Raw genomic sequence first — 18,314 nt, 5'->3', positions numbered from 1 at the left:
AAGCTGCGCTTTCTCAAAAAAGAGAATTTTAATTACTTTCACTTTCAAAAGTTCCGCTTTCGAAAGTGTGATTGGAAGAAAATATGCACATTCCTGAAGAATTTGCATATCTTTTCAACCGTTCCCTGTAATCTAGATGAGCCCTTAACGTCAGACTAGGCAGGTGCCAACCCAGAGTGAGAGAACAAGTGAGCATACTTCATCCCCGCCCAGCGTGCACATGTGCATGTGTGTGATGTTAAAATGTGTTTAATTATATAACTACTGAAAATTTCAGGCATTACACATGGGGAGAAAGTAAGGGTAGGTGGCTCCCTGTGTGCATCGATTGCTTATCCTCTCCATGCTACTGCCTCTGATATAGAGGCAGCAGTGTGGAGGGGAAGGAGACAGGTGACTCCCCAGGAAACAGTGGGAGCCGGCTTTTAAGTCAGTTCCCCGCACATACTGGGAGCCTGCATGTAACGAATGAGCCCAGGCTCATCAGTAAACCATGTACACATTTACCCTTTCACATCTTGCACGAGAGAGAGAGAGAGAACGAACAGGCTTGTGTTATGCCATACCCACAGAGCACACGTGCACACTAGCCCAGGGCTACAAGGACAAAGCTGTGACTGCTCCAGGATGTAGTGAGGCCAGGCAAGGATGGTGACACCAAAAAGCCTCACTCCTCTGCTCTCAATGATAATCCACAAATGGCACTCTCAAAGCATGGCAAAAGGTAGCAATCTTACTGCAAAGGGACAAAAATGGGACTGGATGGAGGGGGAGGAATAGATTAGGAGAAGATGTCTGGTGAGCCTAGGACCACACAAAGGACCTTTGTTCTGGCATTTTCTTAATTCTGAATACTCAAATTTGAAGCCTTAACATTATTTTAAGCATAGTTTGCATGTGTAATTATATATTATGTATTACTATGTATTATATTATGTAATTATTAATATATCAAACTAAGATCTTCATTCAGGCAATATTTAACCAGTACTGCCACTGCACAATAAATGGATGCATAGCTGCCATCTGTAATTAAATAACATTTGCTTTGGTTCTTACCTGATGGTATGAAGACAATATTAATTCCAAATATGGTGTGAGTCAGCCAGGTGTACAGTCCATAGAACCCAGCCATTTTGAGAGAAGCATCAAACACACCTCTAGAATGATCAAAGAAACCCAATTAAATTGCTGATTACAAAAGTGGGGGAAATATCAAAACAAACATCCATGTGAATAATTGAATCATATCGGTAGTGCAGTAAGTTACCTGGTTCAAATTCTAACAATGAATACATTATCCATTTGTTCCCTATGCCAAAGGATGAGCATCCATCTTGTTTGCTATTAAAGCAAACAATGATTGAGGAGTTGTAACATACCAAGGAAAACTTTCTAGTGTTTGTGGCTTTGTTATGGGACAGTGCTCAGCCGTTCCCAGGAACTATTTGTGAGATCTAGTACTGCAGAATTGTTTAGATTTAAATGGAGACAGTAAGAAGAGAAGGTTCAAAGTATAATCACACGTAGAATAGTGATAGAAATGTAGCCGTGTTAGTCTGGGGTAGCTAAAGCAAAATGCAGGACAATGTAGCACTTTAAAGACTAACAAGATGGTTTATTAGATGATGAGCTTTCGTGGGCCAGACCCACTTCCTCAGATCAAATAGTGGAAGAAAATAGTCACAACCATATATACCAAAGGATACAATTACAAAAAATGAACACATATGAAAAGGACAAATCACATTTCAGAACAGGAGGGGGATGCGGGGGGGGGGGGGGGGGAGGAAGGAAGGTAAGTGTCTGTGAATTGATGACTTACCTTCCTTCCTCCCCTTCCCCCCCCCCTCCCCCCCGTTCTGAAATGTGATTTGTCCTTTTCATATGTGTTCATTTTTTGTAATTGTATCCTTTGGTATATATGGTTGTGACTATTTTCTTCCACTATTTGATCTGAGGAAGTGGGTCTGGCCCACGAAAGCTCATCATCTAATAAACCATCTTGTTAGTCTTTAAAGTGCTACATTGTCCTGCATTTTGCTTCAGTATAATCACACCTCGTTTACGGGTGCGTCTCAGTCAGTTGTCTTGAAACCCTTGCTTTAACTCTGCTACAATGCATCACTTCACTTCTCCATGGCCTCTCTTGTTTTACTCTCTGAAGCATAAGGCTCATTAACCCTTGAACCAATATAATAGCTTCCCACTATTAGGCTGTGTCTAGACTGCAGGATTTTTTCAAAAAAAGTAGCTTTTTTTTTTTCAAAAAACTTCACCTGCATCTAGACTACAGCCGCGTTCTTTCGAAATTAAATCAAAAGAACGCGGCTTTTCTTTCAACGGTGGTACTCCTCATTTAATGAGGAATAACGCCTTTTTTCAAAAGTGCTCTTTTGAAAAAAGGCGCTATGTAATGCAAACTGTGCTTTTTCGAAAGAGAGCATCCAGACTGCCTGGGTGCTCTCTTTCAAAAAAGCGGCTTGCTTTTTCGAAAGTATTGCTTGCAGTTTAGACGCTGTTTTTCGAAAGAGGCTTTTTCGAAAGTATCTTAGAGAAATTTATCTAGGCTTTTATTTTTTAAATTAATGAAACATTTGCTTTGACTTCATGCAGATATAAACTCCATAAATTGATGACATGTTACATATAGAATGCTTTTAAATTTTCATTTAAGTTTCCACTCTCTTTGGATGTTCTTTTGCTCGATGCGATGAGTAAAAAGTAGTAACTGATTGTTTTCCACTATATTATACATGCTATTACTCTACTCTGTATGCCTCCCTTTCCAAACTAGTTCTCACAGCTTTGCCTCCGCATTCAATATTTATGTCTCTACTCATTCTCCATTTTGTTCTATGAATCAACACTGAAATTATATTCAAACTACAGACATGTTGTTATATACTGCCAATACTTAGTCCCTTGAAAAAAGCATCAAAATATTTGCCTTTTTAAAAAAAACATTGCAGCTCCATATTGGGGAAAAGCAGCTTTACAGAATTATCCAGAAAAACCCCAGGATCTTTCCTTCAGAACTGAACTCCATGTGTGATACTGTTACATTGTTGCACAAATTGTACCAGTTTCCCTTTTTGTCAAGAGCCAGCATAAATCGTTTCTCACTGCTTCCCTCATCTACCTGCAATTTTAGGATCTCTGAGGCTACATCTACTCTACAGGTTTTCGTGCAAAAACAGGTGCACAAAAACCCGCAAAGCGTCCAAACCTCAAGCGCATTTTTATGCAGGAAAATCTACAGTCAGTCGACAGAAGAGGAAGTTACTCACCTAGTGCAGTAACGACAGTTCTTCAAGGTGTCCCCGTGGGTGCTCCACTCTAGGTGACGGGCTCGTCCCGGCACCTCAGGTTGGAGATTCTTTAGCCGTGGTTTAGCCGGACCATGTGCCTTTCGCACTATTTCTGAGTGTGTGCACGGTCCGGCTCCTGCCAGTTCCTCCTAATCGGGTTACTCCTGAAAAATATAAAGAGGAGACTCCGAAGCGGGGAGGAGGGTGGGTCCTGGAGCACCCATGGGGACACCTCGAAGAATGGTCATTACTGCACAAGGTGAGTAACTTCCTCTTCTTCAGTAGTCCCCGTGGGTGCTCCACTGTAGGTGAGCTGTTGTCTGTTCTATGGAGGAGGGCTCAGAATTATGATGTGTGAATTGTGGAGAGCACTGTGGTAGCCAGTGCTGAGTCTCGGAGGATTGCATCTACCATGTAATGTTTTGCGAAGGTCATGTCGGAAGACCAGGTTGCCGCGCGTCGGATGGCCTGTAAGGGAACACCTCTGAGAAATGCTGTAGTCATCGCCCTCGTGGAATGAGCACAGAGAGAGGTAGGTAGAGAATTGTTGCGTAACGAGTAGCAGTGTGTGATGTATTTTACAATTAATTTGGAGATGCATTGCGACAATAAGGGTTGGCCCTTGGTTCGGTCATTCGTGCATAAGAGTCAGCGCTGTGATTGTCGGAAGGGACAAGTCCTCTCCAAATAGAAAGCCAGCGCCCTGCAAATATCCAAAGAGTATAAGCGGGCCTCACGCAGTGAGGCATGAGGTTTGGGGTAGAAGGTTGAAAGTACTACAGGATCATTAACATGAAATTCTGAATTGACGTTCGACAAGAAGTTGCCGAGTCTTAGTACAACTAAGGAGTCTTAGTTGGGGTGGAGTCTTAGTACAACTCCGTGGCTAGAAAACGTAATATAAAGAGGTTTCATCGAAAGGGCAGCGAGTTTACCCACGCGTCGTGCCGATGTAATCGCCAGGAGAAAGATGACTTTCATGGTAAGTATGGTGAACTTGCCATACTTACCACACAGTGGGTACATGAGTGTGTCCAGAACTAATTTCAGGTCCCAAGGTTCAGGAGGAGTCCTGCGTAGAAGGTAAAGGTTCATGAGTCCTTTCAAAAACCGTTTGGTCATGGGGTGGACAAATAACGAATAGCCCTCAATGGGTTGCCTGAAGGCAGAGATGGTTGAGACGTGGACCCTGACTGATGACAACGCCAGTCCAGAGTGATGGAGGTGTAATACATAACCAAGAATACGTTGGAGAAGGATGGTCAAAGCATTCAGGTTATTATCAGTGCACCAGGAATGAAATCGGTGCCATTTATACAGATAGGTCTTGCGTGTGGATTGTCTACTATGTATCAATACCTCCTTTACTTGTTGAGAATAGGTCATCTCTGCGCGGCGGAGCCAGCTAGGAGCCAAGCCATGAGATGTAGTCGGTCGATCTGGGAGTGTGTAACAGACCATCCCCATTGTGTCAGGAGATCTGGATGTTCTGGTAAGTGATACGGAGATTGTACAGACATTTGCATCAAAAAGGGAAGTCACATCTGTCTGGGTCAGAATTGGGCTACAAGTATAATTGTGGCTTTGTCCATGGCTATCTTTTCCAGTACTCTGGGAAGAAGTGGAAATAGAGGAAAAGCGTAGAGTAGCTTTTGGCCACAATGTATCAGGAACGCATCCCCTAGAGACTTCAGGGCAATCCCTGCTCTGGAGCAATACTTCGGGCATTTTGTATTGAGGTGGGTTGCGAACAAGTCTATGGTGGGGTACCCCCATCTCTGGAGGAGAAAGTGTGCTACACATCGGTTGAGTTCCCACTCGTGCTGAAGACAAAAATGTCTGCTGAACGCATCTGCAGTGATGTTGTCTTTGCCAGGCAGATATGTGGCCATGATGCTGACTTGTTGGTGAATGCACCAGTTCCATAGCTTGGTGGCTTCCACACAGAGGGATTTCAATCTGGTGCCGCCTTGGCAATTGATGTAGTAGACCATGGTGGTATTGTCCGTAAAGATTTGGACTGTATGTCCTCGGATTGTGTATGAAAATGCCTTGCATGCATTGTATATGGCCCTTAGCTCCAATAAATTGATATGTTGGAGCACCTCTGTCACTGTCCATTGACCTTGAGCGCGTTCCTTTGCACAATGAGCTCCTCATCCTATCAGAGAGGCGTCTGTCGTGATTTGTATGTCGGGTTACATGTTGTGGAAGGGAAGACCAGTAAGCATGTTGGCGAGGGATGCCCACCATTTAAGGGTCTGTCGTACCATAGGTGGTACCATTACCATTCTATGAACACTTTGGCTGTGTGGGCAGTACACAGAAGTTATCCAATGCTGTAGGTATCTGAGATGGAGCCTCGCGTGCTGTTCCATGTAAGTGGTGGCTGCCGTATGTCCCAGGAGTCGTAAACAGGTAAGTATGTCGGTTCTGGGACTCAGATATGATGTGGACTAGATCTCGTATTTTGTTGAATCTGTCTATGGGAAGATAAGCCCTGGCTGTTAAAGAGTCCTAACTGAGCCCCAATGAACTCGATGGACTCTTGGGGTATGAATGACGACTTCTGGACATTTATTAGAAGTCCTAGTGTCACAAATAGCTCTCGTCACATGGGTGGCATGGAGCAACTGGTGGTAAGTGGTTGCTTTGATCAGGCAATCATCCAAATATGGGAATATCGTAATGCCTTGGCGATGAAGATAGGCTGATACTACCACGATTGTTTTGGAGAAGACTCTCAGAGTAGATGAGAGGCCAAATGGCAGGACTCTGTATTGAAAACGTTGGTTGCCAACGATGAATCTGAGGAAACATCTGCGTGCGGGGTGTATGTAATGTGAAAGTATGCATCCCGTAAGTTGAGGGACGTAAACCAGTTTCCCCTGTTCAGCACCAGAATGATATAAGCTTGTGTCATCATCTTGAATCTGTACTTTCTGAGATGCTGATTGAGCAATCGAAGGTCCAGGATAGGTCTCCACCCCTCTGAGCTCTTCTCGGTTAGGAAATAGGAATAAAACCCTCTGCCCTGGAATTGCTCAGGTACCCTCTCCACTGCCCCAATATCGATGAGACGTGAAAGCTCCTGCATGAGGAGAGCCTCGTGAGCAGGGTCCCTGAAGATCGACAGGAGCAGGGGACTGGTGGGGGGGGGAGAAGGGATGGTATAGCTAGATGTTATCAGCTCACGGACCCATCAGTTGGTGGTGATGGAGAACCACCTGAGTCTGAATGGGCGTAAACGATGGTGAAAAAGTTTTCCGGTCTCTGTACAAGCGGTTAGAGAGATGATTTGCAGTCCCTCGACTAGCCCACCAAAATTGCTGCTTGTTATTGTGTTGAGCAGGCATTCTCGTAGATTGCGGGCGTCGCCTCTGCTGACGTGGCTTGCCCCATTGTTGGGGTTCATATTGCCGGAACATGGGGTTGGTAAAGGAGAACTGCCGCTGCCTGTAGTAAGGGGTATAGCACCTTCGGCGATACGGTGGCATATACATCCCCAGTGTCTTGAGGGTAGTCCTAGAGTCCCTTCCTGAGTGGAGGACCTGATCTGTGTTAGCCGCGAAGAGACTTTGCCTATCAAATGGCAGATCCTCCACTTTAGCCTGAAGCTCCTTAGGCACCGCCGCCATCTGCAGCCAGGAGAAGCGTCGTATCACCACAGATGTAGCAGTGGTTTGAACTGCAGCGTCAGCAATGTCCAGGGAAATTTGCAGGGCAGTCCTCAATGCCATATAGCCCTCCTTACCACTGACTTTAGTAACTGGCGTTTGTCCTCCGGAAGATGCTCCAGGAGTGCCATGAGCTTTGAATAGTTATCAAAGCTGTGATTAGAGAGGAGAGCGCAGTAGTTTGCCATTGAAAGCGTTAATGTGGAGGATGAATAGACTTTCCTCTTGAACAGGTCTAAACGCTTGGCCTCTTTATCACCGGGAGCATTTTTGTGCTGAGGGTTCTTTGCTCGTTGTTGAGCGGCGTCAACAACCAAGGAATTTGGTTGTGGATGGGTAAATAAAAACTCCATCCCTTTTGAAGTCACAAAATATTTCTTATTGGCCTGTTTATGCGTGGCCCAGGAAAAAGCCAGTGACTGCTATATGTCATCTGCGATCTCGAGGAATGCTTCGGCTAAGGGGAGGGCCATCTTATTCTTCTGTGATGGCTGCAGGTTTTTAAGCAGACGATGCTGTTTCTGTTTAAGTTCACCAAGTTGCACCTCCTGAGACTCTGCCACCCTCCTGAAAAGGTGATGGAATTGTTTAATGTCATCCACTGGGGAAGTATCACCAGGGAAGACTGTCGTCTGGGGAAGAAGATAACATGTTAGTTGAGTCAGTTTCAGGCTGCGGTTGTTGTTGGAGAGACTCCCGATGCTCATCGGGGTGGTCTACCGGAGCAGGAGTATCCCCTGAGAGAGTTGGTGGTCTGATAGATGGGTGAGATGATGGCAGCCTGGCGCTACTATAAGATCATCTTCCGTGATAGTGTGGGGAGATGGAACGGGAGTGACTGTACAAGCAGTTGTGCAAGTAGTAGCCTTGGTGATGGTAATACCTGTTGTGGTAATGCCAGGATGAATGGTAATATGGAGAATATCTCCTGTCCTAAGTGCAGGACGATCTCATAGGAGATCTAGGGGAGCGAGACCTCCGTCTGGAGTACGCAGGCAAATAAAGTGATCTATGATAACAGTGCGGAGAGGGTGAGTACTGTGGAGATCCTCTGTGGCAGGATCTAAGAGGGCTCCTATGGTGAGAGTGAACTGAGAGTACTGAGGCTGGTAATAGCGGTTGTGAAGAGAATGCAGCTGGTTCTGGGCTAGGAGAAGGCATAAGTACCCTCCTGGATTTGTAAGCAGCCTTGCGTGCTGCAGGAGATACTCGCGTGTGGGTGCGAGACCTTCTCTGTTGTTGTTGTGCTGACTGTGTCAGCAGCACCGTTCGAGTCGATTCATCATCAAAGCCCGGTGCTGGTGATCCCAGTGCCGATCAGTGCGATGTTACGGCAGCGAGCGGCATGGAAGGTGTCAGTGCTGCATACATCGGTGCCGTATGCGGCGGTGCCGGTGCCGCGTGCGTCAGTGCAGACGTAGCCGACACCCGAGGTGCCGGAGATGTTGTCATTGGTGCTGTCGGCGCTGGTGTCGTGGGACTAAGCACCGTTGGACTAGGCGCCGAGGAAGAGGATGGCAAGGGACTCAAGGGCGGTGCCTGAGTCAATGGCTTTGGTGCCGGGACCGGTGCCATCAGGCGCTCCTTCAGTGCCGGTCTGCTCGGTGCCAACAGTTTTAATTTTGTTGGCGCAGGTGCCAAATCAGCCCTTGGAGGCCTTTCTGATGGCGGTGCCACTTCTCTACGTGAAGACGGGCTTGGCTCTGAGAATGTACGGCTTGTCTTATGTGTTTGAGCCTGACTGCCAGAAGAGGAGCCAGATGTACCTGGCTTGTCACCCATGCTTATTCTATGGGTAGTTGCCGGTTTGCTCATGGTCTTAGAGGCTGCCGAAGGTTCAAGTTCAGGGAGTTGAAGAGCCTTATTGAAGAGCAGCATCTTCAGGCGCATTTAGCGGTCTCGTCTTGTGCGCGCCGTGAGCTTGGAGCAGTGCTGGCACTTCTGAGGGATATGACCCTCGCCCAAGCACTTGATACAGCTATCATGGCCATCCACAGCTGGCATTGCCTCATGGCATGAGGAATGTTTCTTGAATCCAAGAGACCCCGGCATTCTGATAAATATAACTAACTAGTAAGCCTAACAGTAGAGAAAAATGGAGGAGAATTTTTTTTTTCAACTAGAAGAGTAATTATGTATAAAGAACGACTAACTATATCTAACAACTAACTCTAAAACAATTAGTTACAGATTTCTAAACATTTTCTTGTCAGGTTGAGGAGAAGGAGTTCACTCCACCTGCGACCGTGAACACTTAGGAGGAACAGGCAGGAACTGGACTACACGCACACTCAGAAATGGCACAAAAGGCACGCGATGCACCCGCGCATGCGCAGTCTGGATAAACCATGGCTAAAGAATCTCCGACCTGTGGTTCCGGGACGAGCCCATCACCTACAGTGGAGCACCCACGGGGACTACCGAAGAAAAACAGAGGGCTTTTTGCGGTGTAGCTATACCTCCTTCTATGAGGCGTAACTCCTTTTTGCACTACAGCTTTTGTGCAAAAAGGCATGCATGGACACTCCACAGGGGTTTCTTGCACAAAAAGAGCCTATCTGAAAAAGCACAGATGCACAAGAGCGTCCAGGAAGTGTGGACGCTATCTTGCACAAAAGCGATGTGCTTTGACAAGTGGACACACTTTTGCGCAAGAATTCTTCTACAAAAGACTTCTTGCACAAAAACTCTGCAGTGTAAACTTAGCCTGAGAGAGCAGTGGGGAAAAACTAAACAGAATGAGACATGCAAGAGTCAAGCTTCACTCTTCTCTGGAGTATTCGTATAGCTAGATGACTTTTTTGGCAGAAAAAGAAAACGTTTCCAAGCATATGTGTTTTCACCGAATTATTTCAGCCAAAACAAAATGTTTTTCAGGACAGAGTTGCAGGGAGAGGACGTTTAGACCAGTGGTTACAGCACCTTCAGTTTTAATTTAACATTACTATTTTTTATAGTTCAAGTACTGCTTCAGTAAATTATTTATATACAGTGGAACAGCTTTAATAAGATCTAACCTAAATCTCTTATTTTTGGATTAACCCCATTACTTTTTATCCTACGTCCAGTGGACCTGGAGAACAATTGATCACCCTCTCCTTCACATTATCTCATAACATATTTAAAGATTTATCAAGTCCTCTCAGTTACTTGTCTCAAGACTATACACGCCCATTTTTTAAACTCTCCTAATAGATGAGTTTTTCCTAACCTTTTATACTCTTTGTTGTTCTCCTCTGGATTCTCTCCTCTGGATTCCCTCCAATTTGTCCACATCTTTTTTAAAATATGACACCCAAAACTGGACCCAGTACTCTAGTTCAGACCTCACCAGTGCAGAACAGAGTGGAAAGATTACTTTCCATATCTTACATATGACAATCCCATTAATACACATCAGAATTAATGCTTTTTGCAGCTGAACCACACTGCTGACTCCGCTTCAGCTAGTGATCCACAATAACCCCCAGAGTCTTTTAACAGTACTACTGCCTAACCCCCATTTTGTAGTTGGGCGTATGACTGTTCCTTCCTAAATCCTTCTTTGTACTTGGATTTTAATGAATGTAATATGGTTAATTTCAGACCAATTCTACAATTGTCAAGGTTATTTTGAATTCTAATCCTGATCTCTGAAGTTCTAGCAAAACCATCTTAATTCAAGGTCACCTACACATTTTATAAGCATGATTTCCACTCCATCATCCAACTCAATGAAAATGTTGAGTAGTACTGGATTGCACAGATACGACTAGATCAAGGACACTTAAATAATACAAATAAAATATTAAGGGAGTATGTAAGCCACACTCCTGTTTTGTAACTATAATCTTTTATAAGGAATAAAAAACGTTCATGATTGAACAAAACATGCTGCATTCAACCCAAAGCAGATTGTTTGATCTGCCAAATTTTTCATAACTGTCAGATTTGGTTCAACCAAAAATGATTTTCCCCCACTTTTTTCTAAACTGCATGTGAGCTGAAAATTCAGCTGAATGAAATAACTGGAAGGAACCTCACGAGTTCATCAAATCCAGTCCCCTGCACTCATAGCATGACCAAGCACCATCTAGAGCAGGGTTGGCCAACCTGCAGCTTCAGAGCCTCATGCGGCTCTTCAGAAGTTAATATGTGGTTCCTTACATAGGTACCCAATCCAGGACTGGAGCTACAGATGCCAACATTCCTCTGGGCTGGAGTGTGGTCACTGTTCAACCCACAGCTCTGTTCTAGGCGCCATTCCCCTCCACCCTACCCCCAGGATCCTGCCACTTCCTAACCACTCCACCGAGTCTCTCACACTCATACTTCCCCCTTCCAGCGTCTCCCCCTCAGAACGAGCTGATCACAGTGGGCAGGAGGAAAAGGAGGAGGCAGCACTGACCGGTGGGCTGCCAGTAGGTGGTGGGGAGATGATCAGGGCTGGTGACGTAACTGTTGCTCTTTGGCAATATGCATAAATTCTTGCTCCTTCTCAGGTTTAGGTTGGCTACCCCTGATCTAGAGTCTAGAACATCACTGACAGGTGTTTGTGTAACCTGCTCTTCATCTCCAATGATGGAGATTCCGTAGCCTCCCTAGGCAAATTTATTCTAGTGTTTAATCACGCTGACAGGAAATTCTTCCTAATGTCCAATCTAACCCTCCCTTGATGCAGTTTAAGTCCATTTCTTCTTGTCCTATGATCAGAAGTAAAGGAAAATATTTCTTCTTGTAACTATATGTAAGGTACTTGAAAACTGTTATGTCCCCTCTCAGTCTTCTCTTTTCCAGACTAAACAAGCCCAATGCTTTCAGTCTTCCCTCACAGGTCATGTTTTCTTAAGCTTTAAATCATTTTTATTGCTCTTCTCTGGACCTTCTCCAGTTTCTCCACATCTTTCCTGAAATGTAGTGCCCAGAACTAAACACAATACTCCAGTTGAACCTTAATCAATGCATATTAGAGTGGAAGAATTACTTCTTATACTCTATTACACTGCTGGCTAATAGATCCCAAAATGATGCTTGCTTTTTTGCAGCAGTGTTACACTGCTGACTCCTATTTAGTTGTGGTCCATTATGATCCTTAGATCCCTTTCTTCAGTACTTCTTGCTAGGTTGATACTTCCCATTTTGTATATAAGTAAGAAGTTACTCACCATATGCAGTAACGACGGTTCTTCAAGATGCATGTCCCATGGGTGTTCCACTATAGGTGTCGGGCTTATCCCGGCACCGCAGATCTTTTTCAGCTGTAGTTCGCTGGACCACACATGAACGATGCACATCTCATGCCTTTTGCACTGTTTCTGAGTGCGCGGTCCAGCTCCCATTGGTTCTTCCTGATCCTCTAAAGCAGCGTTTCCTAAACTATGGGCCGCGGCCCAGTACTGGGCCGCAGGAAACAAGTACCAGGCCTCAGTGTGGTTGCCAGGGTGTTCTGGGCTCCCAGAGTGCCTGTGTGGCGCTAGGTCTCCCAAACCCTTGGCTGGCCTGGGCGGAGTCTGCAGCTGGATCTTCTGGCTCCCGGCAGATGCGTAGCTAGGGGAGGTAGGGGGAGAGGAGGAGGGGAGAGTCGGCCATCAGAAGCAGCACTGGACGGGAGAATCGGGGGGGGCCAAGGAAATTGGGGGAGGGGCAGCCAGCGGAAGCAGAGCTGGGCAGGGAGCTGCCCAGGGGTGACTGGGATAAGGAGTAGGGGAGAAGTGGCTGCTGGAAGCAGGGCTTGCCTGGGGCATCGGGACTGTCCATGAGAGACTGGGGGGGCTGGTGGAAGCAGGGCTGCCGGGAGTGGGGGCGAAATTGGAGGTAGGGAGATGGCCGGGGAAGATGGGGGGTGGGGGGAGAGAAGCGGCCACCGGAAACAGGGCCAGACGCAGGCAGCAGAACTGGCTGTCCAGGAGAGGACTGGGGAAAGTGGGGCTGGCCGGAGGCGCAGCGGGGGGAGCGAATCGGCCAGCGGGGAGCAGGACTGACCCGGCCATATGTGGATCTCGGGGCACTTCTCCCTCCCCCCCCCAGAAAGCACGAGTGAGTCCGGCCTGGGGATTCTACTGTGCCCCCCGCCCCCACACCCCCTCGAGTAGTTGTGAACTGGCTGGCTGGCAGACACACTCATGCAGTCTGAGCACATTTACCAGCCAGGCAGTTCGAAACTACAAACTGATACATTTAGTAATAATAAAAAACTTTCCTAATGAGAAAATATCAGACATATTATGTCTGGTATTTTCTCTGTTTGTTTTTATGTGTTTACATTTTTGGGCTGCAAAAAACAGTACAGAAAAAAAAACAGTTCCAACTAAAGTAAAGTAACCTTCATGGTTAGAGTGGATAAGTCACAAATTGGGCTCAAAAGAGGTCCCCATTAAGGCGTCCAAAACTAGCTTCAGGTTCCACAGATCGACAGGGTGCCTGTGGCATGGGAAGAGATTAGCCAACCCTTTCATAAATCTCTTCATCATTGGGTGGGAAAACACAGAATAGCCATCCACAGAGTGGTGAAAGGCAGTGATTGCCGCAATGTGAACCTTAAGGGAGGAACATGCAAGGCCAGAGCATTTGAGATTTAGGAGATAGTCCAAAATATGGTGAATAAGGACCGAGTAGGGGTCCAATTGTGCAGTAGAACACCATGAACAGAATAGTCACCATTTATGCAGGGAAGTATTGCGTGTATTGGATCTCCTACTATGTAACAGGACCTGTTTTACTGATTGGGAACATCTCATCTCTGTTTGTTGGAACCAACTAGGTACCATATCATTAGAGCGAGGTGGTCGAGGCTGAGGGAGTATCAAGCGTCCGTCGTTCTGCGTCAGCAAGTTGCGGCATCTGGGAAGATGGTACGGAGGATGGACTGACATGCGAAACAAGTAAGGGAACCATGCCTGCCATGGCCAATAGGGGGCTACTAGTTTCACTCTGGCTCCTTCCATTGCTATCTTTTCCGGAACTTTGGGAATGAGAGGAGTAGGTGGAAAGCGTATAGAAGGTGTTGCGCTCCTATGCGACTGGAGCCATCTCCCATCGACTTTGGTCCAATATCTGCTCGTGAACAGTATTGAGGGAACTTTGCGTTGTGGTGCGTGGCAAAGAGGTCTATGGATGGATATCCCCAGCAGCAGAAAAGGTGTGAACCACATCTGGGTGCAATTCCCATTCATGCTTTGTCGAGAAGTGCCTACTGAGGGCATCAACTGATGTTCTGCTTGCCAGGGAGGTATGTTGTGATAACTGTAACTCTGTGTTGGTTGCACCAGTTCCATAATTGCATTGCCTCCATGCAAAAGGATCGAGATCAAGCCCCACCCTGTCGGTTTATGTAGTATACCGTTGTCATGCTGTCAATAAGAACACGAATGACACGACCATGTATCAGGGGAAGGAAGTGTCTGCAGGCATTGAAGACTGTGCTCAACTTGAGCAGGCTGATATGTTGCAAGGATTCCTGAGCAGACCAGCGGCCTTGGATTTGTTGGTCTTGTAGATGAGCGCCCCATTCTAGAAGTGATGTGTCAGTGGTAATCTGCATAGTTGGTTGAGGTCAATGAAAAGGTATGCCATCCATCAAGTTGTCGGGGATGGTCCACCATGCCAACAATTTTCTGTGTGACAAGGCACCGTGACCCTCCTGTGGATGTTGTGACCGTTTGGTGCATATATCAAATCAAGGCAATCCAATATTGAGGGCATCTGAAGTGCAACCTTGCATGTGCTATGACGTACGTCGTAGATGCCATGTGCTCCATGAGTTGTAGACAGGTAAGTATTGGGGTTCTGGGGCTGATGGAGAGAACCTGTATTAGATCTTGGATAGTTTGGAACCTGTTTGTTGCTAAGTATGCGCGATCCATGATGGAGTTGAGGCATGCATCTATGAACTCTATGGATTGCTGAGGTGACATGGATGACTTTGTGAGGTTGATTATAAGACCAAATGCTTCGAATATGATTCTTGTTATGTTGGTAGCCTGAAGTGCTTCATCAAACAAAAGGTGCTCTGATCAGGCAATTGTCAAGGTAAGAGAATATAATAAATCCCACGTGCCGTAAGTAAGCTGTCACCACTTCCTGGGAGGCTGATGATAGACCAAAAGGCAGGACGTTGTACTAGAAGTGCTCTGAACCAACTTGAAAATGTAGAAAGCGTCAGTGAGCTGAATGAATGGTCCCATGAAAATTGGCATCCTGGAGGTCAAGGGACGTAAACCCATCTCCGCTGTGCAATGCTGGAATGATAGTCGCTAGGGTCACCATCTTGAAACGTTTGCGAAGGTACTGATTTAAGCGTCAAAGGTCTAGGATTGGCTTCCAACCTCCTGATTTTTTCTGGGTCAAAAAATAGCGGGAATAAAATCCCTTGCCCTTGAACTCATCCAGTACATTTCCACTGCTCCGATAGTTAGAAGACGATTTATGTCCTGTTTCAAGAGAGACTCGTGAGATGGGTCCCTGAAGAGGGATGGGGAGGAAGTGACAAAGGGGTTGGTGTAGTCCAACACAATTAGGTGTAGGACCCATCGGTCGGTGGTAATCGAGGCTCATCATTGGTGGAATAGTCTCAGGCAATGGTGAAAAAGTACGTTTGTGGCATGATGGTGAGCAGTCAGCGGTCTATAGTTCCTTGACCAAGGCATCAAACCTATTGTCTGGTGTTCTGTTGGTTAGGCGCTATCAACTGTGGTCATCTTTCCTGCTGCCTTTGCCTGGTCCATTGGTGCTCCTGTTGTCTGTAATGAGGCATTGGGTGTGAGAATGGCCTTTGTTTTTGGTAAGGCATATAATGTTTCCTGCAATATGGTGGTGTATACATCCCCAACGTCCTAAGTGTTGTCTTGGAGTCCTTGCCAGAATGGAGGACTTGGTCTGTCTTTTCCGCGAAGAGGCTCTGCCTGTCAAAGGAAAGGTCTTCGACCTTTGGCAGGAGGTCCTTTGGCACTGCCGCCTGCTGCAGCCAAGATGTTCTGCACATGACCATCGATGTGGCAGTGGTTCATGCTGCTGTATCCGCAGTATCTATGGCTATGTGGAGGGCTGTTTGGGAAGCCGTGTATCCTTCCTGTACTACAGCCTTGAGAACTTCATGCTTACTATCTGGCAGATGTTCAAGAAGTGGGACCAATTTCAAATAATTGTCAAAATTGTGATTGGCCAGTAGCGCAGTGTAATTTGCCATCCTTAGAGTTAATATGGCTGATGAGTAAACTTTTCTTCCAAAAAAATCCAGACATCTGCTTTCCTTGTCAGTATAGCACTCTTGTATTGAGGAGCTTTAGCTCTCTGTTGCTGCATCCACAACAAGAGAATTTGGTTGTGGGTGCGGAAAGAGGAATTCCATGCCCTTAGCGGGTACAAAGTATTTCTTGTCCGCTTTCTTATTTGTAGCAGGAGTCAATGCCAGTCTCTGCCATATATAATCACTATTTCCAAAATTGCATCATCAAGTGGAAGTGCGACTTTCCACCTCTGGGACGGTTGTAGGTTTCTTAGTAAACGGTGTTGTTTCTGTTGGACCTCTGAGAGTTGCACTTGTTGGCTATCAGCGACTCACTTGAAAAACTCTTGGAACTGTTGGATGTCAGCAGTGGGAGATAAGTCACCGGGGAAGACGGCGGCGTCACGGGACAAAGATGAAATAACTGTGGGTCCAACAGTTTCATAGATTCATAGACTTTAAGGTCAGAAGGGACCATTATGATCATCTAGTCTGACCCCCTGCACAGTGCAGGCCACAGAATCTCCACCACCCCTCTTAGAATAATCCTCTCACCTATATCAAAGATATTGAAGCATTCAAATACTTTGAAGGACCCAACATGCAGAGAGTCCTTCAGCTGTGATCTGTGCCCAATGCTACAGAGGAAGGCGAAAAACCTCCAGGGCCTCTGCCAATCTACTCTGGAGGAAAATTCCTTCCCGACCCCAAATATGGCGATCAGCTAAACCCTGAGCATGTGGGCAAGACTCACCAACCAGACACCCAGAAAGTTCCCTATAGCAACTCCTATCATCCCTCCATTGACCTATTTCCAACTGATAATGAATGGTCAATTAGTTACCAAGATCATGTTATTTCATCCAACCATCCCCTTATCATAGAATCATAGAACTGGAAGAGACCCCAAAAGGTCGTCAAGTCCAGCCCCCCGCTCTAGGCAGGACCAATCCCATCTAAATCAACCCGGCCAGGGCTTTGTCAAGCCGAGACTTAAATACCTCTAGGGATGGAGACTCCACTACTTCCCTAGGTAACCCATTCCAATGCTTCACTACCCTTCTAGTAAAATAGTTTTTCCTAATATCCAATCTGGACCTCTCCCACCACAACTTGAGAACATTGCTCCTTGTTCTGCCATCTGTCACTACTGAGAACAGCCTCTCTCCATCCTCTTTGGAACCTCCCTTCAGGAAGTTGAAGGCTGCTATCAAATCCCCCCTCACTCTTTGCTTCTGCAGACTAAACAGACCCAAGTCCCTCAGCCTCTCCTCGTAGGTCATATGCTCCAGCCCCCTAATCATTTTGGTTGCCCTTCGCTGGACCCTCTCCAATGCTTCCGCATCCTTTTTGTAGTGTACAGTTGACCCTCCTAGGATTCAGATTGATATGGAACAGGGGGTGCAACTCCAGTTGGAGTAGGAGGCCTGGTTACTGATGGAGCTAGAGAGTTTGTCCTGTTATCTGAAGTTTGAGGCTGGTGACAGGAAGGCGATCTTACTGTGTTGTGTCGAGGGGAGTATAAATGACATCCGTCATAATAGCAGTCATGTTTGCATGGATGGTCATAGTGACGTGCAGAAGGCGGAGAATATCTGGAGGAGTATCTGCTCCTATGAACATCGTGGCGTCTATAGTAACTGGAGAGTGTGGGAGACCTGGGTGACCGTGATTTGCCCCTTGAATGCATGGAACATTCTAGGGAGTCTCGGTGTCGAAGATGGTAACGTGGCAAAGTGTAAGGCGGTCAGTAGTATCCTCATCTTGTGGTCTGGTGCCTTGCTGAATGATTGGACCGAAAAGATCGAGCTGGAGATGGAGAAGGTAGTTCCAGGGAAAATTCAGCATGGTCCGGACTGGGTGATGGAGTTGGCAGCTTGCGCGATTTTTGGCGCACTTTGGTTGGTGCTGGTGACTGTGTGATGTCAGTGTCAACACTAGCGTCGGTGCCAAGTGCACAGTCGTGTGCAAAGTAGGTGCCGGCAATGAGTGGTGCAGCAGTGCAGAACGTGTTCCCTGTACCGACCCTTGGTGGCACAGAGGTGCCAGCTGTAATATTGGTGACGCTGCAGTTGGAGCTGGAGAACTCTGTGCCACTGTTGATGCCACAAGCACCATAGTTGT

At 46.4% G+C, this 18,314-nt stretch overlaps 1 protein-coding gene across 3 annotated transcripts in view; it reads right to left on the bottom strand.

The window, feature by feature from the left end:
* Positions 1-18,314, bottom strand: part of TMEM245 (transmembrane protein 245) — a 158,158-nt gene that overhangs the window by 11,329 nt on the left and 128,515 nt on the right. For 2 of the 3 annotated variants that reach the window (XM_075921638.2, XM_075921639.2), the window contains one exon: positions 1,060-1,160. In XM_075921638.2, coding sequence (XP_075777753.1) covers positions 1,060-1,160 — 101 coding nt within the window. Of the gene's footprint in view, positions 1-1,059; positions 1,161-3,290; positions 4,384-18,314 lie in introns of those variants that run through there. The other variant, XR_012901837.2, reaches the window with a different exon arrangement.

The sequence above is a fragment of the Pelodiscus sinensis genome, chromosome 2 (assembly GCF_052426305.1).
Source record: "Pelodiscus sinensis isolate ZL-2025 chromosome 2, ASM5242630v1, whole genome shotgun sequence".
NCBI lineage: Eukaryota > Metazoa > Chordata > Testudines > Trionychidae > Pelodiscus > Pelodiscus sinensis.
Note: the sequence above shows the minus strand (reverse complement) of the source record. Positions and strands in the feature narration are given on the sequence as shown.